The sequence below is a fragment of the Amblyomma mixtum genome, chromosome 1, assembly GCF_055824585.1.
Source record: "Amblyomma mixtum isolate Tamu chromosome 1, ASM5582458v1, whole genome shotgun sequence".
Taxonomy (NCBI): domain Eukaryota; kingdom Metazoa; phylum Arthropoda; class Arachnida; order Ixodida; family Ixodidae; genus Amblyomma; species Amblyomma mixtum.
Genome location: NC_143012.1, coordinates 327,410,323 through 327,437,064, shown reverse-complemented (window position 1 = coordinate 327,437,064; position 26,742 = coordinate 327,410,323). Strand labels below are relative to the sequence as shown.

Sequence of the window (26,742 nt, the reverse complement as noted above, 5' to 3'; positions counted from 1 at the left end):
AGGTAGGTCGCGCAAACCCTCTGAGGACGTTCACGCCTGCACGCTTGCGGGTGGCGTTTAAAATGGGTGGCGCAGCCTGTTGCGAGCTGACGGTCCATCATACTTTACTGGTGTCGTCAAGTCGTTTTTCCTGGCGATTTCCTGTAAGTTAATGGCAGAACAATTTGAAGGGCGAGTGTCTTCTACATCCTCATGCTTTTGAGGATCTTGTGGGAGGGCTTATGCGTATATAGGGAATCCAGGAGCTCGCGAGCGACGCATTCTTAGCTTTCGCTGGAGGCGAGTTTCATTTCGGTCATCATGTGGCGTGCTGAGTTTGGCCGAGAAGCCGGACTGTAGTGGTTTGCCTAGTGAGATTACTGCAAGCATTTAGTCAGTTTTCAGTGGTAAGGTACAGTAGGGCATATTCATGCCATATTCTATGAACATGCAAAGTTCTGACAACGTAACCTTATTGGATTTGTTTATGTTCTTTTTCTCTGCATTTGATACACATCGTTTTGCCCCATGCATAGCTGTGTGAATCGAGGACCATATCTCGAATGACGTTTGTATTGTGTTGCTGGCAAAAAATTCACAGGGACACGTAATTACATAATGTGTCAGCCGCCGCGGTGGCTCAGTGGTTATGGTGCTCGGCTGCTGACCCTAAAGACGCGGGTTCAATCCCGGCCGCGGCGGTCGAATTTCGATGGAGGCGAAATTCTAGAGACCCGTGTACAGTGCGATGTCAGTGCACGTTAAAGAACCCCAAGTGGTCTAAATTTCCGGAGCCCTTCACTACAGCGTCCCTCATAGTCTGAGTCGCTTTGGGACGTTAAACCCCATAGCCAACCAACATTATGTGTTAGCCATGCGATAACATTAGAAACTGGTGGTGCCTTTACAGCGCGTTTTGTGTCATTCTTTCGTGGCTGATATGCGGACCCCTACGCGTCTGTGCACTCAACCAGACATCTCTTCGGGTCATCTATCTGGTGGTTAGATGTTGCCGCGAAGGTGTCTAGAGGAGGCGACACGGACGCAATGAATTGTGTACCGAAGCATACAGTTGTGACTTCCGGTCTGGTGAAGTCAATTTATGTCCTGGAAACTGTGTGACCGGAGGCGCATTTATTTCTCGATAACGCGTCTAATGTTCTTGCATTAAAAAAAAAATAAAAACTTTCGCTGTGTGAAGAACTCTAATACTTTACGGCAGTGAGGAAGGGGCGCGTGTTGGAAGAATAACGCACAAGTCACGACATAGAGGCAGGTTTGAAAGAGATTAAAATGTATACCGGGCACATCAACAGTCACCTGGGTAAACTGCGTGTTCAGTAGTCGTCGCTTGCATTTCCTAAGCGAATGACCGAAGAAACGGGCAAATATAGCGTTCTGAAACATGCTTAATAAATAAACGGCTGATGAGTGTCAGTCGTATAGGATTCTCCAGTCCAGTATCAGATGCGTTCCTCCTCAGCATAACTTGGACTGTGCACGGTTGTTAATGGATTCCGACTCGGAAGCTCTATGTGCATCAGGCCCCTCATCGATGCCATACGTTACGTAATCCCAACGATGTACGACGTGTTTGTCCTGTGGTCAAAGCGTTTCTTGTGAAGAACTCCTTGGTAAACTTCTCCAAACTGCAGAGTGCAGTGGCTGCACTAACCACGAAACAAAAACAAATAAATATTTTGTAGATATCGACTAGTTCGAACCCAATCTTGCACACCACCGCTGAACTGTATGTCTGCATTCACCATTTGCGCGTCAGTACGCAAACGTGCTTTCGTCCACAGCGCAGTGACTGAATAAGAAACATTCGTGTTTGTAATTCATTTATTTCGAAACAGCTGCTCTGTCGCGTTCATACACATATCACAGCGTAAGGTTGAGCACTTATTCAAGCGCGTGTAGGCTTGTCGACACAGAAGCTCGAAAGCAGCGGCGAAACAGTGAGAACGTAGCGCTTTTCGTAGAAAGCAATAAAAACACCGCCCCTTCCAGGGCGAACAGCTTCGCAAAGGCACGAACGTTACATCCGTCTTTCATCACGGCAGTGCCTGCCGAGTATGCACGTGTACGCGTCCGCGAACCTGAGGACAATTTCGTGCTGAGCCATGATCCCGAGTAAGAAGCAAGCGCTGCAATTAAAAAAAAAAAAACTTGAAGAAGGGGAGGAAGAAATCACTTCTGGACATCTCAGTTAATTCTAAACAAAAGCTTAGCGACCGTCGCGAGTTTCTGCGTTTTTTTTTAACGGACTTGAAAGAGACCTACCGCCCTTCTTGCGAGCTTATGACGCGGTTATAAGCAAAAAAGTACAATAATATTGCAAAAATATAAGCAATCTACTGGCGAGCTTCTGTCCGGCTCGCTGTTGCCCGGACGTCCACCCTCAGAGACTTTTGAATCCGCGAAAAATGAAACAAAGGCAGAGAGATAGCTCGAAAAAAAAAAAGCATACATTTCAGCCGGTGTGCTAATCTCTTCGACATGCTACTCTTTGTAGGGAATGGGGATCGGGGCCGAATAAGGCTTAAAAAGAGTACGGCAAAGTTGCACAGAAGAGGAAAACAAGTAAAAACAAAACGAGATAAAGAAAAGTTGCGAAGTACTGACACCAACGCCTAATAAAGATATAGATATAATGAAGAGATAGATTCTGGTACTGGAATTTGAGTGTGAACTTTTCAAGTGGCGATAAAAATGACACTAATGCTCTTAAAATGTCACTGTCTTAGATATGGACAAACAGGTCATCGATTGACAATGTCATTGCCCTTGTACCTTCATTTGAACAGCACCTCCATTGTGAGCGTACGCCGGTTGCTGTTTTCTTGGACATCAAAGCGGCCTTCGACTCAGTTTCTCATCAGGCCTTGAATTAGCGCGAGCGACTTCGTAATACCTCGCACCAAAAGGGTGGCTAATGCCCTGGCAAAACTTGTAGCGCAGTCGAAGTTTGCAAGCCTTTTGCTATTTCGGAGCGGTGCGTCCTGACTGTACGCGATGGGATATTACAACGCTCGCGGCTGCACGACCAGTTATCCTGGCAACGGCACTGGCATATTACGTAGTCATAAAATAAACATCGTTCCTTCAAGAAATAAGAAAAACAAAGCCCATCCCAAGGTCACGCAGATGTTGTTTGCCATATTTTGCGATTGAGACCATTCAGTTGTACACTTTTCGAGCAGTACCACGCTTTAGGAAAATAAGTTCTCCCATCAGTGCTGACCCACACTTCGTTCCATTCCCTCTGTTAATCAACGTGAGGTTACATTTAGCACCTCACGCTGGAGAAAGCTGTCGCTATAGGAGAAGAGATTCCCAGCACTGCTTTGCAGAAATCGGTTAGCGCCCGCCTGCCAATCGACTATTGATTGCAAACGCCCTCATATGAAGGGAACCGCAACAGTTAGTCTCCGATAAGCATTGTCGCATCATCATCATTATCATAGTCATAATCATCATCAGCTTGACTGCGCCCACTGCAGGAAAAAGGCCTCTCCCATGTCTCTCCATTGTTGCGTCTCATTACAAATAGTTTCAAGGGGACGGGCGCAGTTGGAAGAAAACGAAATACAGTAGCTACAGCGCGGCTGAACTGGAAACAGCTTGTCTGAGTTTCTCTGCACAGGGCTTGTGCTCAAATCCAAGCGCTAATAACGCCTGCAAAAATCTCCAGCGGTGCGCACCGTCGTGTACGCACCAATTGCGAAGTAGCCGTTAATTTATGCATGACGCACTATTTCAGGCGCTTACAACCGCTGTGTTAACCTTTGGTTGCGCAACACTTGCACATATCCATCTTTCGCAACAGATATACGCGGATGACGTAAACACCACTTACATGCCGTTTTGTTTGCACGCACTGGTCATCGCATGATGCATTTTTTTTATTTTTCCTTCCTCCTTATCTCTGTCCATATTACCTACTTTCCTTGGGGGGCTCTTTGTCAGCTAGCGCTAAGAAAGAATTCAGCGAGTCTGGTCTTTAAAGGGAGTCTGAGGACAAATTGAAGTTGGCCTCGACTGATTATCGCGACCAAATGACAAGAAGACTGTACTTTAATTGAAAACTGAGCTTTTATAAGCCACAAAAAGCCAAAAAATGGGATTCACCGCCAATGGCCATATTCACGTGCAAACTGCGGCGCCGTTAACTATTTTTCGTCTTCAGAGCTACTAGGCTACATCGCCACCCACTTCTATCCAGTGATCGGGGAGTCCTTAATTCTCTCACCTCATTCTCAACGTCACGAATTTGAATCGAGTTCAGCAAAATTCTCATTTTCAGTTGTTGTTGTTGTTGTGTTGTTGTGACTGAGAGAAGGATGAAAAGGAAATTGCACGGGCCTGCCTACTGGCTCGAGCCAAGCCACCACCGCTGCCACGTGCAGATAGAGGAGAGTTAAGATATCAGAGGAAAGAGAAAAAGGAAAGAAAAGACGCGCGTCGCAGCAACAACTGCGTCCGCCGGAGCGGACGCTGCTCAAAAAATGGCTGAGGCTTAGCTTAGGTTAAGCCTAGTCAGATGCGAAGCATATTGTCGCCGAGTTGCATATCGAGCACGCCGCTTGGCTAGACGTTCTTCACGCTCTTCATCAGTCTCTGTAGCACGCCGCAATTTTTGCTTCTCATTCCAACGAGCAGCCCTGTCTCCAGGAGGCATCTCTATCCCGTGTACGTCTAGCAGAGGCAGGCGCACCCCTTTGTATACCGCCGCTCCAGCATCACGTGTTCACTACAGCGTACCTAGCGGCAGAAGCAGGAAACACATTGGTCGCGACGCCTCGCGCGACGGCGCGAGCTGGGGCCCCGTTTCTCCTATGTCGTTACGTCAAGCATCACGTGGTCCTCATTGGTCGCGACGCCTCGCGCGACGGCGCGAGCTGGGCCCCCGTTTCTCATCTGCTGTGACGTCACGCACCACGTGGTATGACATGGAGGTCACGAAAGGTCAATGGTAACGACACCGCCGCGCTCGAGGAGCTGGGTTGGGCTATTTTAGTATGCTTCGCATAAAAACAGACAAGCGGCCGAAGCCGCGCTCGCCGAAGCGAGAACAGATAGACGACCAAATTCTTCAGCATTAAATACGCCTTTTGGCGCCCAACGAACGACTGAATACAGCCAAGAAAAGGCAGCCGAATTTTACTGAGAACGAAAATTGGGCAGTGTTAACTGTACTTATGGCGTCCTTTCAAAACTGGAGCGTCCGCTTGTTCAAATGAACAAGGGCCTCACCTGACTTCACTTATCCTATTTTTTTTTTATAATTGAAATCAAGAGGAAGAAGTGGGCTTGGGCATGGCATGTAATGCGAAGGCAAGATAACCGCTGGTCCTTGAGGGTAACGGAGTGGATTCCAAGAGACGGCAAGCGTAGCAGGGGGCGGCAGAAAGTTCAATGGGCGGATGAGATTAAGAAATTTGCGGGAATACGGTGGCCACAGGGTTAATTGGAGAGACATGGGAGAGGCCTTTGCCCTGCAGTGGGCGTAGTCAGGCTGATGTTGATGATGATTGCTGTCATTGTCACAGAAACGTTGTGTTAAACTGGAGGTTAAGCAGCAATTTCAAAGTAATTACTCATTAGCAGCCACTTGAGCGCAGCGATACGGCTACAAAGAAAAACAATACAGCTTACTGAGAAACTCTGCAGTTGGGCAGTCGCTCTATCAACAGATGGTAGGGCGAAGCGGAAACGGTGCGAGTCGAATGATTTAGGAGAAACCACCAAGGTGGAGGATATTTCATTTAAGGTAGTAAGTGCTCGAATTCGGCGTAAGAAGTTTACGTCATGCAGTCAAAGCTGCTGTAGTGTGGGAATGAAACAATTAACGAACTCAGGTGGCAAATGATGTAGAGATATCATGCTACTGGCCAATGTTGAATGTACAGCGCTCAAGAAACATTCTTACAACACGAATTTAAACCAACTTACTATAAAATAGTAAGGAATCTCCCAGATAAATACAAATATGCTCCACGCATCTATGGGCCAGGCACTCTAGTTCTTACAACACTCCGGCGCCACCTGGATGTAGTCAGACCGCGGACTACGTTCTTTATCGGCCTCTCGTCTTTTCGCTACATCGGGCAGCACAAGCGAGCCATCGAGCCTAGAAGAGCTAGTCACCATCATCATCATCGCATCAACCCATCTGCATCGACTAAATGGCTCTTCTATAGATCTGCAATTAGCAGGGTCCGGCGTCAGCCTTAGACACAAAGCAAACAGAAGGGGGCGGCACAGTTTGGCGGGCAGATGAAACAAGGAAGAGCTCTTACAGGTTGAAGCGCAGGTATTGGCAACCGAACGCCTCGGAGTGTTACAGGCGTGAGCTTTTATTATCAGTTCCAATAAGTTCAAACTTGGTGCAGCACAACACTTCCGCATAGAGAGCAGGAAGTGCCCAACGTTTCGGCGAAGTCTCAGCGCAGCCAGCTGCAGCTATGTTTGAGGCACTTTCTGCGGAAAGAATGAGAGCAGGACTTTTCTCCTAGCCCGTGTTCCTCTTTTGTTTACAGAATGCAAACCATTCTTTATCTGAGAAAGCAAAACGGGCCCTCAGTCTTTATCGACTGTGAGCTTCCTGCACATCCGATGGCTCGAACGGCTCAGCGTATTAAATATCGAAGAAAAAAAATTGTGCCCAATAAGTGCTATCACTCGCTGCGAATTACAGCGACAGTTGCGCTTCCATATACGGTATATGAAATTCAGCAGACATTGAGTACAGATGAGGTCCGCAACACCACTCCAGTAGAGTGGCGAATTCCGTCGTTTATGATTACAGGAGAGAGCGGATTGCCGAAGGCGAGGTGCTCAAGCAACCACTGACCTGTCATTTAAGCTGCTACTGCCGGAAGCTTCTACAGCTGCTGCTAAGGAAGAGGTCGCACAGTAGGTCCTTGACGAGGGAGACTGCTATACTCGTGTGTCTCTGCATGGGTTACATCTTCGAAGCGCTTTCTTAGATGTCTGCCGCCTGCCTTGTGCCAACTATACACACTGATAAGATAGCCGTGGCAATCAGTAGGCAAGCATATGACAGCATGGCTGCCGTTTGCAGAACATGCAATCACGGGTCACACATGCAGCGTTCCGCTACTACATCATCTCTTTTGAACGCGTCTGCGATGCAACAATATCGCTAGCATCAAGAGCAATATATATTAACATGAGTAACGATCAAAGGACTCTGCATGGTAACAAGGGTTGGTAGACAGATTTGATACTGAACAGTGATCTTAATTCGAATGCAGCGCGCTACTCTTGGCACACATGAAAAATAAAGCAGGGTGCGGAACCAGTTCACGTGACTAAGATTTTGAACGTTTAAAAAGGAGGCAATTCGTTCTTTATATATTGAGCAAAACAAGAAAAAAATTGGTGCACGCCGCAAACTCGCTTATGCACAAATTTTGAGCATATGTATGTATCACTTTTGTAACGATCACAGCGCAGCAAAGACGAGACAAGCAACAGAGACTGAACAAGTTATAAGCGCTGCCTCACAACTGAAAGAGAGTCATAAAAGGCGCGCACATTAAGGGTGTATGCTCAGCCCCGACACCCCAGTTACACCCCTCCGGATGATCTGAACTCCCTTCAAAGCAGTAACGTGTTAGGAAGGCAAATAACGATGGAGGAAGGGGGAGGTATATGAGTAAAACTACGAAACAGGCCAGTATAAAGAATCAGCCCGTAAAACGCGAGGCCTTGCCTTTTCTTCCTTAACAAAAAAAAAAAAAAATCGTGGCGCTATTTTCATCTCCACGATGATAGGAGCAGGATAAACAGGAAAGCACATGCCGCGGCGGAATGCAATCTTAAGAGAACTGCGACACAGTATACTGAGCAAGGTTGAGGTGGGTTGGTTGCTTTTGGCTGAAGAGTACGTATATGCTTTGCGTCAGGTAACGTTCGCGGTCGAGACAGTGCTGACGGCTTGAATAGCGCTCCGGAGTGCTGCAACCAGTTTATAGCTTATACTTGGCCACAGAAGAAAACTTTTCTTCAAGTCCAGACAGCCTGTCACTCATACAGCAGTAGTCTTCATCTTCTCTGAGCACGTTCACAGAGTGAGTGGTCAGTGAACAGTATATGGCGGGTGTCTCCATGACTAGAAGGTTTGCAGGCCACTCGGAGAAACTCCACAGGAGGCCGCAAAATTATACAGCTGTGGAAGGCGCCTCCTACGCTGTCCGGATTAACAATGCCAAGGTTTCTCAGCACTGCATGGACGCTTGTGCTGCGGCCAGCTCTTTCAGTGCTGGCGATGAAGCTTGCGGCGTCCCTTTTGACCCCATTCGAATGAGTGAAGGTGCTGCGTAGCAGACCCAGCTCACAGCTGTCACCTTGGCTTCTTTCGTGGACGACGTCGACCGTACCGGCGTCATGCCGCAGAAGCACCAGGCATCACAATCCCCATTCGATCACCTCTCGGCATGTAACTCGTCAAAAAGACTCGCAAAATCGGGCGTTTTACGCACAGCCAATTTGCGGCTGAAGCACCAACTGGTCACTCCCATGTAATAAAGAACATCCCTTGACCTCTGCAGTCCACCGCTAAACGCTTGCTATACTATACCATAATTATGTACATAAACACCCACTGTGACTTCGTATGTTTTGGAGTACCAAAGAGCAGTTCGTTTACTGGTCGACTTCGTCCAGTAGCAGGAACAAAGGAGGAAACCGCCGGACGCTCTCGCATCTCATCCAGTCTCTTTTGTACTGTTGTGTTGACTCTCGCTTTCAAAGGCGACTGAAACTTATCGGCATCGGAGAACTCACCACCCACTCCTGCATCCACACAGTGTAGTGCACGGCCCTGACGCCTGGTGCAGCCCAGAACGCGACTGGCCTCTTCGATCCCTGCATTCTATCTGCAAGGAATGGCCCGCCCGGTCGGGAAACCGTTCCCTTCGTTTCCTCCTAGAGCAGGGCCTCAAGGGCGCCTCGTAAAGAGATCTGTTTCATGGCTAGAGGTCCGTCTCTTTGAGTCCGCCCAGTTCGCAAAGCACTTGGCTGTCCAGGCTGATGACCGAGGATGCCCTGGTGGGACTAACCGCCGAGCTAGGCGGCACGGCCAGCAGGAAGTCGCTCGTCGTCGCTGTGGCAGTGGTGGCGACGCTTCGCCGACGCAGCTCGGCCTCCGAGTCGGCGTGGCGGCCGCAGCAGGTAAGCGATCCGCAGTGCTTGGCCTGGGAGCACTGCAGGATGCACTGGGAACCCGTGTGCGTCGCCTGCGAGTGTGGAAACAACACAGACAGGCGGCACGTGAGGTACTGAGGGCGTAACGGGGACGACGAACAGAGGAAAGGCAGGGCGACACAGCGCTGTGCTGTCTTGACTTTCCTCTGCTCGCTGTGTTTAGTGCTGTTGCAGCAATGTTAACTTCCAGCCGATTCGCCCAACTTTCCGTCATTCAGAAGTATTGCGTCTCCTTAGTGCGGCTTGTAAGTAACGCATGGTGGCCCGATCGCCTGTCAAGACCAAGAGGCCCGGAAAAATCGATGGTAGAAAAGTAAAGGCAATAAAATGTAAGTGCACACACTGAAATACAAATTATAAGGAAAATACACTGTTTAAAATAAAATACATTGTAGAAACATAATATTAATAGTAAGCTTTATTCATGTAATATTTACATACTCGTATCGGTACACCAAAGCCACAAGTGGGCTTGTAGGGTGACGCCCGGCAGAAGCGACAATCCATGTGCGCAATATGCACATTAGAGAACAAAACAAAGCAAACATTATCTGGGAGTTCGTTTCGATTCCAGCATGCCTTGGAAAGTCACTTGGCTAACGCTTGTGAACGGCTAAGCAAAATAGCGTGTCTGCTGTGCTCCATTAAAACATTATGCCCTGTTTGTTTAAAGGCCCCCTGCCCACCCGCGGCCAGCAGACACTCTCTACCTCACTTTGAGCGAGCCTCCTCTCCTTCCATTCCCTCCTCGAAATTTTTCTCTCCCGCTCCTCGTCGAGTAGGCTCGGCAAGGCAAAATCACCCCTTCCTTCTCCGGTGTAAGCCGGAGGCGTGGTGTCTGTGGAGTGCGTCACAGGGCGACGTCATGGCCCCGCCTTCAATAGAATTCTTTTCTTGGTTTTTGCATTTTCTCCGCACACTGAACGATCGAGAGGCGCGATCGGCTCGACCACCTAGACTTGTTAGCGAGCGCATCCTTTCATACATCTGTTTGTCATTCCCAGTTAACGAGCCACCTTTTCATTTTCTTTTAGGCCTCCCCACCGTTTCACGAGCGGAGGGGCGGAAGTCGGTTGTGTTCGAAACACACGGCGAAGCGCGGACCCGGCAACCGCCCGTTTGCTTTTCTCCATGCGTGTTTGTGTTCTGTGTGTTTGTGTCTTTTCTCCGCTCCAAAGCATATGTTATTCATTGGAGTCAAGGCGTACGCAAGATGCACGAAAGATAAGCGGTATGTGTGCGGAGCGGTCAAGTGGGCGAGCGAGGGAAAGGCTCTGCTGCACTACTAATTAAAACCTTGTTTTGGGGGGCTCGCATAGAAGAAAAGAAACTGAGAAGGGAGCGCGCACGCAGAGCGTCTCGTGACGGGATCACGGCGGGGGGGGGGGGGGGGGGGGGGGCGAGCCAACTCCCTCAGTTTTACTGTTTTTTTTACTTTTTATGGCTAGGGTTCAAGGCTGTCGCCGCACGCTCCCTCCGCAGTTTTTTTTTTTTTGTTCCTTCATGCGGGTTTGTAGGCATGAGCCAGAACAGAAGGCGCTGCGGAAAGCGTTGTGCAGACGACGCGACGCCAAGGCTACGCCCAACCTTCTCCCGTCAGTCAGAACGATGCACCAATGGAGTGCCTTTAGCGAAAGTAGCCCCCCTTGACGTCAGCGGGGTGCAGAGTAGTGGGCCGGGCCCGTTTTTGAAGGAAGGAAAGAACGAACGGGCTTTGATTTGAATTTTCGCAGCTTTTCGGGGCGCGCATGGCTCTAGTATTTTGCAGAGGTTATCTTCGATGCCTCATCTATGCAGTGGGCTTGTTTTTCAAAAATGTCCGGGCCCTGGTCAGTGGCCCTTTAAGGTAAATGACAGCACATGCATTAGCACACAGTGTGCTGCGCCATGGAGTTAGTTCTTTTTAATACTGTTCAGCGTTTTGGCGGAATAAGGTTGATTGCTGACTAAAATCTATAACCCGTGCTGTGATGTATAAGTGTGCCAATTACCAACAATTCCAGTCTGTTTCTGAGCTCTCGTATGCCTTCATTCACGTTGTTATTTAAAGAAAGTGCTATTCTTAAGTATCTGTGGAATAATGAATTCTGCCTCCCATATGTCCCTGCTCGAACACTGTGTTAGCGTGATCGTTTCATTTTGCCCAGAGTGCAGACTAGACATGTTGAACGTACGTCGTGCTTTTTATGTGCCAAGTGTTCTGAATGAGTTGCCAATCAGTGCTTTTTCTTCAGGCGGTCCGAAAGACGTGGTCTAGTATCCTAGATTTGTATGCTTGATTTCTTTTTTTCCCTTCATTTCGATTCCTGTTCATACCTTAGTTCTACATTATTTATGTTTCATGGCTGACAGTGGCTTATGCTCTGACGTGTCCCATATGCTACCGAGCAGTACGCCACAAGCCCTCTGTTGGCTTGGACACGCCCGTATACGCACCCTCGTATTCCACGATTAAAGAATTTATTAAAAAAGAAGAGGCTGATATGGTATGGTATGGTATGGTATGGTATGGTATGGTATGGTATGGTATGGTATGGTATGGTATGGTATGGTATGGTATGGTATGGTATGGTATGGTATGGCACGGTATGGTATGGCACGGTATGGTATGGCACGGTATGGTATGGTAAGAAAATGCACATCGTAAACGAAAATGAGCTCTGGCGGTTCGTGTCTGCCACAAGAGGCTTCCTTATTAAACTGAGAGAAAATAACTATGCAAGTTCAAATACTATAAGCTACGGTACAAGTTACAAAAACTTTGAACTACGTGGAGCTCAAAATGCAGTTTTATGCATCTTATTATCATGTTATTATTTTTCAAAGAGCCTGCCGAAATTACATGAATGGCAGGATAGGTCGTCACGCACTCCGTATACTCCTCGCAGCGAGCGACAGAATTAAAAACCAGGAAGAACAAAACGACAAGATCCCACACAAAATTGTGTGGGTACCGGGGCACACGAGGGTGGCAGGGAACCAAGAGGCCGACAGGATAGCTCGAGGATACATTACTTTCCCAGCATCCGACGAGACCACGGAACTCGCGCCAGCACCCAGGGAATACTCGGCCATACTACAAAACTACAGAGGCAGAAGAATGCGATATCCCCCGCCGCACAAATCTCTCAGCAGAGAGGAAGCTGTCACTTGGAGACAATTACAAACAGGCTCTTTCCCAAACCTAAACAAAATGCACCCTACGATATACACGGACAAATGTCCCTGGTGCGACGAAAAACCTACTCTATACCACATCACATGGGCCTGCCAAAACATACTCGTGGTCCCCAAAATACAAAACCCGAGTGCGGAGCAGTGGGAGACTCTGCTGTCCAGCGACCGCTGTGAAGACCAACAAGGTCTGGTACAGCGAGCTCAACGGGCGGCAGTGGCCAGCGGAGCCCTGGACTGAGGGCAACCGACCACTGATTAGAGGCGGACGACTTCGACAGAGAAGGCTCCTGGGGGTAGAACCAAGACGTCTCTGAAGATGCCCCCAAACGGCAGGAAAAACCATTAGTGTAAATAAAGTTTTTCCTTCCTTCCTTCGCAGATAAAAAGGTAGGTGGATGTATACTCCTCAACACGACGGCTGTATATCATCGTGGTCGTTTGAGCACAGCGAACACAGCTTCCGAATGTTTCTTGGTAAATTGGTAAATTGGTTTTGAGGAAAGGAAATGGCTCAGTATCTGTCTCACATATCTCGTTTCTTGCTTTCCTCATTTTTGCCACGCATTCAGAGATCCCGCGGCTGTACATCCAGGTTCAAGTAGGTTGTTGCCAGTGTGCAAGCTTGCTGCGAGGCGTCTAATACTTATCTCGTCATTTGAATTTATTCGAATCTCTTCTCTCTGAAGCCTATCTGTTCGTGCAGACTCGCTGTCAACACAATGGCATAAACAGCTGCATTGGCTACAGTGAAAACTGCGCGAGAGTTTTTCTCCTCAATAAACAGCAGCGCGCGGCGTTGTAGTATTTTCTTTTGTTACGACAGAAACTGATGTATTGACTTGGAATGGAAATATGCTGCAGAGTCAGGAATTCTTGTCGTAATGACGGGTTCTTTATTTTACAGCATATTTTCCTGCTGTCGCGACTGCAGAATTTTCGTCGTCCCGACAGAGCCTGTTGCGACACAGCCGCCGCGCAGTACTACAGAAAACGCTCTCGCTACGACAAGAACTTATAGCTTCATGAAATACAGACATAAGTTCTGTTTTCGCACGTTACAACACATTCTAACTTCATTTTCAACTGGCGAGGGCGACTGGTTTAATTCCTACTTTTTAAAGTTTAATGACTGGAGTTTAAACTTGGCAAAAATGCTGCCTTGTAAAAAAATGTATGCCAGAGAAGCAGTTGTTTCTACGTAGTCAACTTAGCTGCCGGTTACAAATGGACAACTTGGTCGTCTGTGGATGGTATTTCGTAGCAACTGACCCTTGACTGGCACACCGTTTCAGTGCGTTCTGTACGTTTGGTTGTTAAATGCGTTGGTAAACAACGCTGCCTGCGAATATATGGACAGCACCTAGGAGGTAGCAACTTATCCTTCCTCTTTGATGGGCGCGTTTCGCCGTCATCGCAAGGAAATGGCTCAAAAGCAACGTCTTCACACTTAGACTGCTAGAGAATTACGGCGTTCCTGTAAAACGATATTTTTGAAGCACGCCCATGTAAGGATTCATGGCACCCGCGATACGGGAAAAACGACGATTTATCTGCCACACACAGAACGTGTAGAGCGCGTCATACGAAACGCGAACAAGACAAGTGAAACGCGAACAGCAAACGGAGTTTTCAGTCGAGGGAGTCTCAGTACTAAGGCAATTGATTTTCACACGCCGAAGACGCTATGGCCACCCTTTGGTAGTGTTAACGGACCCTGTCCGTATTCAACATCCAGCAGCTGATATTTTAATGTTTTTGCGTGCGCTTTTCATTTAACGCTGACGGTACGTACAAGCAGCTCCGATATGGAATAGAGCAGTTCAGGCGCCCGCCGAGATATGTGAGACAGATACTGGGCCATTTCCTTTCCTCAAAAACCAATTTACCGCATTATCAGCATTCGACCAACGATTGCCCCGTAAGTTCGCAACACATATACCCTTATGAGTGAACAGCACAGTTTTTACTTTGTTCTAAATAGCTTTCCTTATTAAGCAGATAATGCCGGTCTACGAAACAATTTCGACTTCAGCGCAGAAGTAATAACACAATTCGCTGTTGTGTGCAAACTGACCGTACACTTTCATATCGGAGCTACTTGTACATGCACGTGCACCAGCTGTCACAGTGCAATGACGTCAGGTACGAACAAAAAGAAAATTTAATATAAACACCGAGCAGAGAATGCGTCAGGATGAATGAGCATGATGGACTGCTGCACAACAGCTGCGTCTGTGTGCAAGTGCGTGAGCGCGTTGTGTGCACTGCGTGTAATGTGTGCGCGTGTCGCCAGGTCCACACACCTCGCAACAGCAGCGACGAGCAGCGCTGTTGGATCGGAGAAACGACCCTTTGCTCTTTCCACCGGCCGGAGGAGACCCTTGGGCAAATATAACGTTAACGTTTAACTGCTCCTTCGCTTTATCGGCCGCTCTCAGGCGCACATCAGCAAGTTCTTCCTTTCGGAGCAGCTGCTTCCCTTCATCTCCCCCTTCCCTCTCGTTTTGTTTTTCTCTCTGTTTTCATTTCTCGCTCTCGCAACCACCTAGGCCGCTCGGCGGAAGGATCGCGCTTCGGCGCGAGAGGGTGTTTTTTATACCCGCAATTTTCTTTTTTTCGCACAGCGCTCGAATTCTGCGTGCGGACGGCGCTTTATATACATGCTGCAGGGTTGATGTACGAGCGCCGCTGTTATCTGCGCCGGGGGCGATGGCTGCTGCCGCGTTCACAAACAGGATCCAGAATTCTGTGGTCTCCGCGGGCGATGCAACACACGATCTCTTTCCTGCTTTCTATTCTTTTCGTTTTCGGATTTGTAATTGAAGCTTTGACGGCTGCTTATAGCCCGCTCCCCGGTAGCTCTCTTCATTGATTTCTTAGGTAAACACGGCACAGAAGGAATTTGCTGTGCGCGCGTGCGCGCGTTTGTGTGTGTGTGTGTGTGTGTGTGCGGGGGGGGGGGGGGGGGGGGCAAAATTAACTCTGTCTGATTGCAGTTTTTTCCAAGTTGTTAGACTCACAAAGGTTGCGTTGTGCCCATGTTGCCAACATGGTGCGCATTTGCTGCAAAACTGCGTAATATCTTAATTTTGGAATAGCGTCTCATTTTACCGCATGCACTGTCGCATGATACCCCACGGGGTGGGGCAAAATGCGACAGTCTGAAGTTTTTAATTCATTGAATTTTACGGTGTTCTCCTTCAGCTGGTCCATTCATATCTAGTGAGCCTGAACGGGAGGAAGTAATTCGGCAATATTTGTTTGTCGATACCTGCGAATAACAAAAAAATAGGGCGATGATTTCCAAACTTTTGTCGCGTTTTGCTCCACTCGCTTCCCTATAGCTCGTATTCTATCACCGTCTGCTAGCGGTGGTAAAGCCTGTAGCACTGGACCCGAGCCTAATTTACCCTGTCTAAAGGCTGAGTATGTTTGGCGTCTTTCACTGAGCATTTTTGAAAAACCCCGCGACACTCGAAAACTGGCGACCGAACAAAATGAATGCCCAATACCAAACCAGGCTGGAAGAGCCAAGGCAGCGTAGCTAACCGGTGTGCACGACAGCCCGCCTAAAGAGCAACTACTCAATCAGTGGCTGTAAACGCCAGGAATGCGAACGCCCCGTCTTTTTATGCGTGCCAATATGCACGCTATCATGGCTCGGGTAGCGTGGCCAGTTGTTGCGTCACCATGGGGGCTCGTCCGGGATGAGGGAAACGGTCTGAAGCTTCGAAGGTTGGGGATACGAAAACAAGCAGGTTTAATGGCACTTATTTAAGACACTTATTTACATAATGAAAAAGAGAGCAAAGAAAAAAAAATTGAGTTCATGACGTCGAGCGACTGGATGAGCCTTTTACCCAGGGCCCAGAGCGTTCGTGCTCACTTTGGGCGCAGGTTAAATAGCCCAAGGCTCCGCCCTTTCACCAGGCGGCAATTCATCGCGACACAAAGATCGGCACTACACAACACAGGAAACGAAGACACCTGTTGTAGAGTCCACCCGTGGGAACTGGCGAGGAGGAGACGTAAGTCTGCAGCTCTTTCGCACTGCGGTGCACCAATACTGTTAGCAGCTCGTGTCCATCGAACACAGGTGTGGCATGATGGCGCCGCGGCCGGAGCTGCGCTGGCTTCCTCTGTTTCGTTCCGGGTCTTCTCAGACGAGGAGCATCCTTTCTTCCCCTGTCGTCGGTCCATCGACAGTGGCTTCTAGATGGGGAGGTCGTTGGCACCGAGCCGAGCGTGGGAAGAGCTCCATCGACCACTTCCCAGCTAGTCATTCTTTTTGGTGGGGTCATCTTGGGGGTCAAACGACCTTCGAAATTTCCGCTGTTGAATCCGCCACCGTTATCATCGCGGGTCTCAAGTTGGGTCGTAACAACGCCAAATCGCGCATAAAAAAAAGAAAAAAGAAGCGTAGTATAAGAACGAAGCGGGTCATTGTGTCTCCTAGTGAGCTTGAGTGTGTTTACTTCGACTTTGCCGCGTTCTGAAACAAAAATTTTATTTCACTCTCTCCTGAATTTTATGGCTAGTACGACGCGAGAAACGAGAGCAGCTCTATGCTATTCAGCACAGTCTCTCTGTGTATACAGAACGGTAACCGGAAGGCCTTCCTGAGTGCAAAGAGGCAATATGGAAGTGCGTCGTCGATTATAATTTTATTCCCTTCAGGTGAACGAAATGATTGTATTTGGCGAGTGGCGTACTGGCTGCAAATGGCTCTATAAAACTGAGCTTGCGGTCCAAACATGCAACGGAGAATTAAGAATGGCGACTAGCAGTCCATCACGCGGAAGCCCTTTTGGCTGCAACTGAGACGAAAGCAGACTGTCATGTATCTTGCAATATGCCACTGATCGGCTACCATCACCTCCGGAACTGCCAGCAAGCCAAAAACCAGCAAAGTTCACACAGCCCGACACGGTAGGACGACACCACGTATATGAAGTCATTCATAATATTATCTGCACTACCAAACAACTTTAAAACATTCCCAACCATAGAGAATGAATTGCAGTGAGGCTGCTTTTCTCTTCCACGTGTGCTCGACCAGAATTCTACAATAAACAACCTCCGGCCACTGCCTGGGGTACTGGCAAAGCTGTCGTATAGATGCATCCTGTCTTATAGGCGTCTTATAGGTGAGCCAAATTTCTTTTATTGGTGCATGTAGCGTCGTCGATTCCTGACTTGCACGGTCGGCCCACACTACGCAGAAGGCTAGCTGAACAAAGCATGGCCAGCATTATCCAATGTAACCTACGGGTAGTGCAAGTTGAGCCGGTACAGGCGTTTGTGCGTACCGCGAAGAACAACAACCGAAGATGTTTTACGGTACGAACTGTTTTATTTCCTCTGCATATTACTACATGTCATTTATTTTAGCTGTTGGTTTTCTCGCAATATGAATTAGTCATGTATGCTATGCTGCCTTAATGTGTTTCCTTGTGATTACTGATCGAAAGTTTATTCAACAATGTGACTAACTGCTGTTGAGTGATGTGTTTGGGAAGGGGGCCGTCACTGAGTCAGGCATTAATTTGCCTTTATGTCTGCCTCCTAGGCATCTACTGCTGCCTGAATAAAATGACTTTGACTTGAGGTAGACAGAGATAAATTATATTTAAAGCAACTGGGGTGGTTCCGCCTGTATCACGACCCCACATACCAGTGTACTTGTGGTATACCAGTGCATACCACGAAAACGATTAAAAATCCCTGTTCTCAGATTGTCCATTGTGCCATTTCTTCTTGCGCAGAACGTCAGGATGTCGCTCTGTGTCGCTGTTGCTTCCGTAATGTGTTTTCTTTTGTACTTGAACGTCAGGCAGACAGCAAAGACAATAAGGCTTGTTCTTGTCTTTGCAGAACAAGGAGAAAGGGGAGCAGGGCAAGAAGGGCAAAAAGGGGCGGTCGTCTCTCCATGTTGCCCCCCAATAAGCACCCCTCACCCCTTCCTCTCCGCCGCCGCGATGGCTCAGTGGTTATGGAGCTCGGCTTCTGACCCGGAAGACGCAGATTCGATCCCAGCCGCGGCGGTCGAATTTTGATGGAGGCCAAATTCTAGAGGGCAGTGTTCTGTGCGATGTCAGTGCACGTTAAAGAACCCCAGGTAGCCGAAATTTACGAAAGCCTTCACTACGGCGTCCGTCATAGCCTGAGTCGCTTTGAGGCGTTAAACCCCCATAGACCACTATGGGGACCCTTGTAACCTTAAGAGTGGAATTCGAGATAGAATTAGATTCAACATTTGTCGCGGCTTCTGTTGCAACTTCTGCGTGTGTTTGCGTCAGTTCCTTTGCAATTTTCGGTTCATTAACCGCCTTATTCGGACTGCTAGCTGCAGTAGAAAATATCCGCTACGCTGTGACGGTGCCGACGTTCCCACACATCGCATCTTTTTCTGACTTTGATTTATCTTCTCTATCTAGGTTGTTCACAGCCCGGTGGGCAGGTTGTGATGACGCCACGAGGTCAAGCGACCTCTACCAACCATAAATTTAATTGCCACCTGCCACAGTAAGCAGGTTGTGATGACGTCACAAGGTCCAGTGACCTCTCTCAACCATTCAGCAAATTTCGTCTCTGACATCGACATCGTATTAACAGACCTGAAGAAAAGCAGACACAATGAAAGAAGGAAGGCTCTCAGACTTTCCTTTCATAGAGAGTCATTCACATAGTTATCCCTGTGAAAAAAAAAACAAGTAGATAATAGGAAGTCGCGCACTTACGTGGCAGAACTCGGGCTGCACCGTGGTGGAGGTGATGCCCTGCTCGTGCAGGTACCGGTTGAGCCGGTCGGCCACGGCCGCATACACCGAGGGCGATTTGAACACGATGTGAACGGTGGCGATCAGGTGCGTGTTGGTCAGCTGCCACAGGTGGAACTCATGCACGTTCAGGATGGACGGAAACTGCGCATGCGCACAAGGCCAGTTCAGCATTTCGCCCTTTCTTTAATGTTCATCAGTGCCGCTGCATAGGTGGAGGAGCGTTGAGGAAAAGCTGACTTCATGATCACCAGGTTAACTCCGTCCACTGGAGACAAATGCCTCCGCCATATCCCACCAATTAACCTTGTGCTGTGCCAGCTGCGGGCACCTTATCCCCGCGAACTACTCAATCCCATCAGACCACCTAACTCTCCAACGCCCCCTGCTACGCTTGCCCTCTCTTGGAATCCATTCCGCTACGTTAAGAGGCCATCGGATGTCTCGGCTGTGTATTACATGCTCTGCCCATGCACAGTTTTTTCTTGATTTCGACTACGATATCATGAACTCGGGCTTGTTCCCTGCCCCATCTGATCTCTTCATGTATCCTAACACCTAACACTACCATTTTCCTTTCCATAGCTCGCAGCGCTCTCCGAGCGTTTCGTTAACCTCCACGTTTCCGCCCCATAGGTGAGCACCGGGAGGACAAAACTGTTGTATACTTTCTTCTTGAAAGAAAATGGTAAGGGGCTATTCATGACCTGACAGTGCCTGCAAAATGTACGCCACCCATTTTTATTCGCCTGGTTATTTATTTCACTCTCGTGATAAGGGCCAGGGCTTACTACATGCCCCAAGAAGATGTATTCTCTTACCACTTCCAATGCTTCACTGCCTATCATAAGCTGTTGTGCCTTTACGAGACAGCTGAAAATTACTTGAATTTTTAATATAAATTTTTAGGCCCACCTTTTGGTTTTTCCCATCTAGGCTCTCGATCAAACTTTGCAATTCGTCCCCTGATTTACTTATCAAGGCAATGTCACTGATGAAACGGAGATTATTACGTGTTCTCCATTAACATTTATCGCCAACTCTTCCCAATACAATTCTCGGAATAGCTCTTCTAAGCTGCCGGTGAATAGTACCGGAGAGATTGCATCTCCCTGCCTGACACCCTTCCTAACTGATTGGGATCTTATCACATTTCCTATAAATGACTATGGCGGCTGTGCAGCCGCTACATACATTCTCCAGTACCTTTACATATGCTTCTTCTACTTAGCAGTGGAAGCTGACTTAGCAGTGGAAGCTGATTTAGCAGTGGAAGCTGACTTGGCAGTAGAAGCTGACTTGGCAGTAGAAGCTGACTTGGCAGTAGAAGCTGACTTGGCAGTAGAAGCTGACTTGGCAGTAGAAGCTGACTTGGCAGTAGAAGCTGACTTAGCAGCAGAAGATGACTTAGCAGCAGAAGATGACTTAGCAGCAGAAGATGGCTTATCAGTAGAAGATGGCTTATCAGTAGAAGCTGACTTAGCAGCTAGGAAAAAGAGTAGCCTACACGGCGTGGACGTGGCGTAAGTAAAACCGAAATTAACGAGCGCCCTGGTCATCGTTGCAAATCGTACGTAACGTGATTGTCTTCGACAGAACCGAACACACACAGAACAGCATCTCAATAAGGCCTCAGCACTGACCGAGCTTTACTTGGCCCACGCTGCAGTGCAAATGAGATGTGAGTTCAAAACGTGAGATATCTAACGAGTTTCTCTCAAATTAGCAGAATAGAATACGTTGAAGTATTTTGTAATATCGCGAAGAATGATGACTGCCTTCTCACCTCTTCCATGATCTTCTTCTGCATCGTGCCGATGTCCACATTATGAGGAACGTTTTGAAGCAGGATGAGACCCGACTCCTTTACTACATGGAGGTACAAAGAAAGGGAATAAGGAACAGAACATTTAGGATTATTATTTCCGCATACTGGTTTATACCCCGGTCCCAGCCATGGTACTCCATGCGAGCGTGTATCATCATCCTGTACTGTGGCGATACTCACTGCGCGGGTACGAGGTGCAAATGAGTATGACGACCGCCACCAGAGCCAGCACGGGGTCCACGTACCGCGGCAGCGCCCCTTCGCCGAAGCGCACGGCGCATGCGCAGCCCACCACCAGTAGGCAGCCACCGCACATGCGCATCGCCTCCACCAGGGACGCGCGCCAGCCTGCAGAGCACGCGCAACATAACCGCAGTTGCGTCAGCGAGCATCGTGGGTCGGCCGTCAGGCCCGCCTCCGTTGTGGAACTAATCGAGGGACAGGTGTCATCCCGCGTCAGATTGCAACCACTGCTTGAGGAAATCACGGCAATTATCTGGACGCCTCAGACTAACCGCGGCTGGAAGTTGTTGCGGGGTTGTTTAAAGAGACCCATCTTTACAGATCTGTTGCACTAGAATATGCCCATCAAATCATTTCAGATTTGATGGGCATATTTTAGTGCAACAGATCTGTAAAGATGGCCTTTGTGTGTATTCGAGTCAAATTTGAAAGCCCTGCTGGGGCCGTATACAATTCAGAAATAAGAAGGGCCAGCCACCAAGCTCGCCCGTCTGCCCATTGACGGCATCAGCGTAGGGAACGCGTGGTGAGGTGTTCTGTCCTAATCGGTTGCGAGCTACTGCAAGCAAAGATTTAAAAAAAATTCCAAATTGCAGGGTCCAGGCCGAGCTTTTAAATTTGACTCGAATATACACAAAAATCACCTCTACAGATCTATAGCTCTACAATATACCCATCGGTATATTCCCTTTCAGGGTCCCTTTAATGGTGTACCTGCGAAAACTCAAAAAAAAAAAACTGTAGGGAAGGTCGTTTAGTAATCGTAGACAAAGGTTAAGGACCCTACCAACATGACTTCTCGAAGGTTGCTTTCATGCAGTATGTTTTCACAGTAATGAGTTGTTATGCCTTTTGGACGCGTCAGTAATGGTTCATTGTTTACAGAAGCAGCACAACGGCTTCAGCACTGACTTGAACATGGAAACAGGTCTCCCAAATGACTGAAGTTCCTATCTCCACGCGATACAAGAAACGTAGCTGCCAACTTCCGAATCCTATATAGTTCGTTCTTTCAGATTCCGATCTGAAACCCTGCACGCAGTACAAGAGGTGCGTCTCACTCCGTCCTTCGTGGAGCGCGTGGTGCGAGGCCTGGTGGTGGTGGTGCGTCGGCAGCAGGGCCTCCAGCTGCTTGGCGCTGGGCTCGTCGGGCAGTTGGCAGGGCAGCGGGCCTTCTTCTTCCTCTTCGGTGCCCGACTCTGAGCCCACCACGAAGTTGACCTGCACATCGGTGCCACGCACGATGCCCAGGTTGCAGCCGCGCCGCACTCGGGTCCCTGCGAGCGGACGATGTAGCCAGTCATCGAGGGAATCGAGCGCTGTACAGGGTCGCTCAATATGAAAGGGAACACGCGAGTGCGTGGCCGCCGCGCTTCGCGAAGCGCTACCGCCGAGAGCCGGCGAGAATGAGCGGTGCCACGCGCATGCGCGGGAGGAGCAGCCGGCCGTGCTAACTGCTCATGCGCCTCTTCTGCTGATTCTAGCTGCAAGGAGAATCGTTCCAATCGGCACGTCGCTATCTGCTCCGGTCGTCAGCGCACGCGTCGTGTTCCCTTGTCTGTATTTTAAAAGTGTATTTTTGTTCTCTATGGATGGTTTCTAGCTCGTCCAAACCGTCAGCTTTGTTGCTACAAATCCCTTAGTCCCGACCACTCATTTCTGGAGATCAGAGAGGGACCATATTTATTACGGTTATTCTTTGGTTTGCCTGCCTCCAAGCTATGCCTCAACGTATTCCCGTTTGCTATAGTGACAGTAAAGATGCTGGGTTAATGCGGCAAACACAAAGATGGTATCGATAAATAATAACTGTTAACATTAAAGTCTAAAACAGCCATTAACTCTGTTCACGTCCTTGGCTGTCACAACCGTTCACTTCTGTTTATGTTCAGGTAGTAGGAGATGTCGACTCATGGTCGCAGCTGTATTCTCCATCAAAAGTTTGAGGACGACACCCCACTCGGTGTGTCACACCATATCTGAGCAGCATGTACATCATTAATCACCTCCGATGACGAGGTAGCAGACGATGTCCACGGACAGACCCAGGATGCCGAAGCACAGGAGCAGCATGGGGTAGTGCGGCTCGGTGTTCTCGTGCGAGGCGTGCACGATGGTCTGCACGCCGGCCACCGAGATGGCGAAGCACAGCGCCATCAGGAACAGCATGTTGACCAGCGTGCCCAGCACCTCGACGCGCGCCCAGCCGAACGTATTCTTCAGCGTCCGCTCCTCGCAGATCTGCGCCAAGGAGGGACGGCGTCATCGCTATTTTGGCAGGAACGTCTAGTTCGGGTCACTTAACGGGTGCAATGCCTGGACAACACGCTTTCGTTTAAGTTGCTCTCTTCGAATCATGTAAATGCGGAATGAACCTAAGAGCCGCACACCGAGCGTACTGGTACTTTCCCAGAACTCGTGTCAATTAGCCGTAGTCTCCCTCCTCGACGGGCCCGCCGCGGTGGCTCAGCGGTTATGGCGCTGGGCTACGCTGACCCGAAAGACGCGGGTTCGATGCCGGCCGCGGCGGTCGCATATCGATGGAGGCGAAATGCTGTAGAAGCCCGTGTACTGTGCGATGTCAGTGCACGTTAAAGAACCCCAGGTGGTCGAAATTCCCGGGGCCCTTCACTACGCCGTCCCTCATAGCCCGAGTCGCTTTGGGACGTTAAATCCCCCAAAACCACAAACCTCTTCGACGGGGCGCCGCGAGGGGCGTTTGTGTCTGTGCATGTGCTGTATGTCCATGAAAAGGCAGCTCCGGTGTTGGCACAGCAACAATCTATAGCAGTGTTGCCCAGATGCAAAATATTGGGCAGCGTGGAAAAAGAGCAGAGAGGTGGGGAAAATGCATAGATTTCATCACTGCTGTGACATCAGACCGGGAAGCTTGGACTGCGAAAAGCGTTCTTCACAGCTAAAACACCAGCTCAGCTGCCGTGTTTAGTTAAGGGGACGCTGAGAAAAACTCCTGCCAAATTTTACTGTTAGCAAAAATCGTTCATATGGCCCTTTCTGGCTGTGTTGAATGTTGATGCTTGCTCGGAACTAAAAGGTTAATTCGTTTCCGAGAAAAATGTGTTTAAATTTTCCCTCCACTCGGCTCAAACTTGTGACGTCAAGAACAGAAAGGACTCCGTGATCACTGTTCAGAAGCGAATTCCTGTGCCTATAGACGCAGCGATGCGCACACGAAAAACTACGTCGCCACGATTTGCTCGCGAAAACGGCTGGAGGTGGCATTATCTGTATGTTGTTATTTGATGTTTTGTAGTCTACAAAAGCTTAGTATAAGTACCACAGTTCTGAGTAAAAGTAGTCGTTAGCATGCGGTAATCTATCCATACAGGCCACCTTCAATTTGTCCTCAGTGTCCCGTTAGGAGTCCTTATTAGGAGTCCTTATGACTGTTTTCAGCCTGGAGTGCTTAATCATTTCACTTACAACTCCAAATCAAAACACGGGCACATGCGGCAACCACTTTCTGAGAACTGACAGACGGAGGTGCCTCCTATGATCTGTGGGCTCGGGCATCTTTAACACGTACCCTGCCACTTGGTTCCCTGCTCTTTCGAGCAGCACTACGCAGTTCATTTGAACGGCGTATGCGGCGCGACAATCAGCTTATCTTCCATATTTTGACCAATCGGAGAGTCGAATTTGAAAAGTGGAGCATGCGCGGGGCAGTTTCACAACAGGTACCATCGGAGAGCTCTGGAAGCTCCCAACTAGTCAACCAGAAAGCCCACAGACCTTGTGTCGAAGAGCACGATACTTCGCAAAGAATCCGCATCACGGCGACAGGGCGTTTGCGTCGTATACGCGGTGAGCGGAGTCACGTGATGTAGGTTGTAATGAGAGGGCGGTGAATAGGCGTACGTGGTGGCTGATGACGAGCAGCACCAGGGAGAGCACGTTGTACAGCATCTGGTAGGAGTAGATGAGCAGCACCAGCGAGTGGGTCACGTGCGACGCCACGATCTCGGCCAGGAAGAAGAGGCCGGACAGCGCCAGCGCCGCGTACACGCGTCCGCAGCCGCCGCCGCCGCTGCCAGCCCGCATCGTCTTCGTGGCCGCCACCGCCATGGCCACTGCGGTGGTGGTGGCTGCGCCGTCGCCGACAGGGTCGCCCGGCGATCCAGGCGGTTCGCCCTGCGGGTTGCACACCAAGCGCTCAGGAAAACTGCCAGACATTCCAACAGACAACAGACATTCCGATAGACAACAGACATTCCGACAGACAACAGACATTCCGGCAGACAACAGACATTCTGACAGAAATCCCAACAACAGACAGACCAACTGCAAGACGTTTCAACAGAAAGGTTGTCGCTGATAAAAGGAAAAGGGCACCACGAGTGTATGTCGTATCCAAAAACGGTACGCCTTTTCATAAAACAGTTACGCATAAAGCCCTTGAGCGTCATCCATGACCAGCTGTGCGATGAGCATCTTTAATAGGGATTCTCCTCATATGAATGAATATTTCGCAAATCAATGAACCACACAAGGAAACTCCTCCCCGTTCGCAGATGATCTAATAACGCTAATTTTCTTGATAGTCCATTGAGGTGGAGAGATGCGCCCTCTTCATTTTGAGTTTGCCACGTCCGCTGCTAATTGTCGGCACCGATACGACTATTTATTGCGCATTTTTTTATTACTTCAAATTAGCGGCAGCTATTTACGAGTTACAACGCTCCAACGCATGTATTCCAGTGCGGTTTACTATAGTGAACAGCACTCAAAACGTAAATATATTTCGAAAAGTCGGCGACTACGTTTTAGTAGAAAAGCTGCGATGACGCCACCTTTGCGAACGGTTTAACACGCTGGCAGAAACAGCTGCTTTTCAGTCAGGAGCTTGCTCTCTTCTTTTTATCTTTATCCAAGTGCAAAATTAGCTTTGCGTTTGGCACAACCATCAGTCATTCCTCGGCGACACCAGTGTCAAACGTAGACCGGCGTATATGGATTTCTCCCTTTGGTCCGCCGCGGACGACCACTCCAGGCAAGTTCGAGTATATGCATGACCACTTCAAACGAGACACTTTTCGCGCAATACGATGGGAAGGAGGACGCGTATGTCGAATATCGCACGCTTTTCTATACAATATCTCAACGAACGCTTGTGCCAAGCGTTCGTTAAGTCATTATCATATCATATCATAACATTGAAGTCATTATCATAACAAGTCATAAAGAACTTCATTTCGCATTCAGAATTTGTGCAGACGTGATCCTAGCTTGCAGTGCGCACTCAAACCTTTATCAGACCAGACAGGTCCTGTAACAGTTTATTTTCTACAGTCGCAGATTCAACAGCTGAAGCGCTCCCGTCATCTCCTGGAAGACGGCCTTCGTTACCTCTAAGAACGTATTCGAGAGGGAAGCCCGAGGCTACCCCCTGCCCCCCGACCGAAATCAGGCTCCAGCACCCCCGATTTAATAAATGAAAGCCCCCCCCCCCTCTCCCCCGAAAAAAAATTCCTTCCTACA

At 48.9% G+C, this 26,742-nt stretch overlaps 1 protein-coding gene across 4 annotated transcripts in view; it reads right to left on the bottom strand.

Annotated features, from left to right (window-relative positions):
- Positions 1-1,806: 1,806 nt before the first annotated feature.
- Positions 1,807-26,742, bottom strand: part of LOC149372828 (proton-coupled zinc antiporter SLC30A1-like) — a 64,942-nt gene continuing 40,006 nt past the window's right edge. For all 4 annotated transcript variants that reach the window (XM_089567366.1, XM_089567368.1, XM_089567365.1 and 1 more), the window contains exons 2-8: positions 25,123-25,395; positions 23,250-23,484; positions 22,305-22,520; positions 21,181-21,348; positions 20,959-21,041; positions 19,134-19,316; positions 1,807-9,248 (exon numbers count right to left, since the gene is read on the bottom strand). In XM_089567366.1, coding sequence (XP_089423492.1) covers positions 8,985-9,248; positions 19,134-19,316; positions 20,959-21,041; positions 21,181-21,348; positions 22,305-22,520; positions 23,250-23,484; positions 25,123-25,329 — 1,356 coding nt within the window. In that variant the 5' untranslated portion in view covers positions 25,330-25,395 and the 3' untranslated portion in view covers positions 1,807-8,984. The remainder of the gene's footprint in view (positions 9,249-19,133; positions 19,317-20,958; positions 21,042-21,180; positions 21,349-22,304; positions 22,521-23,249; positions 23,485-25,122; positions 25,396-26,742) is intronic.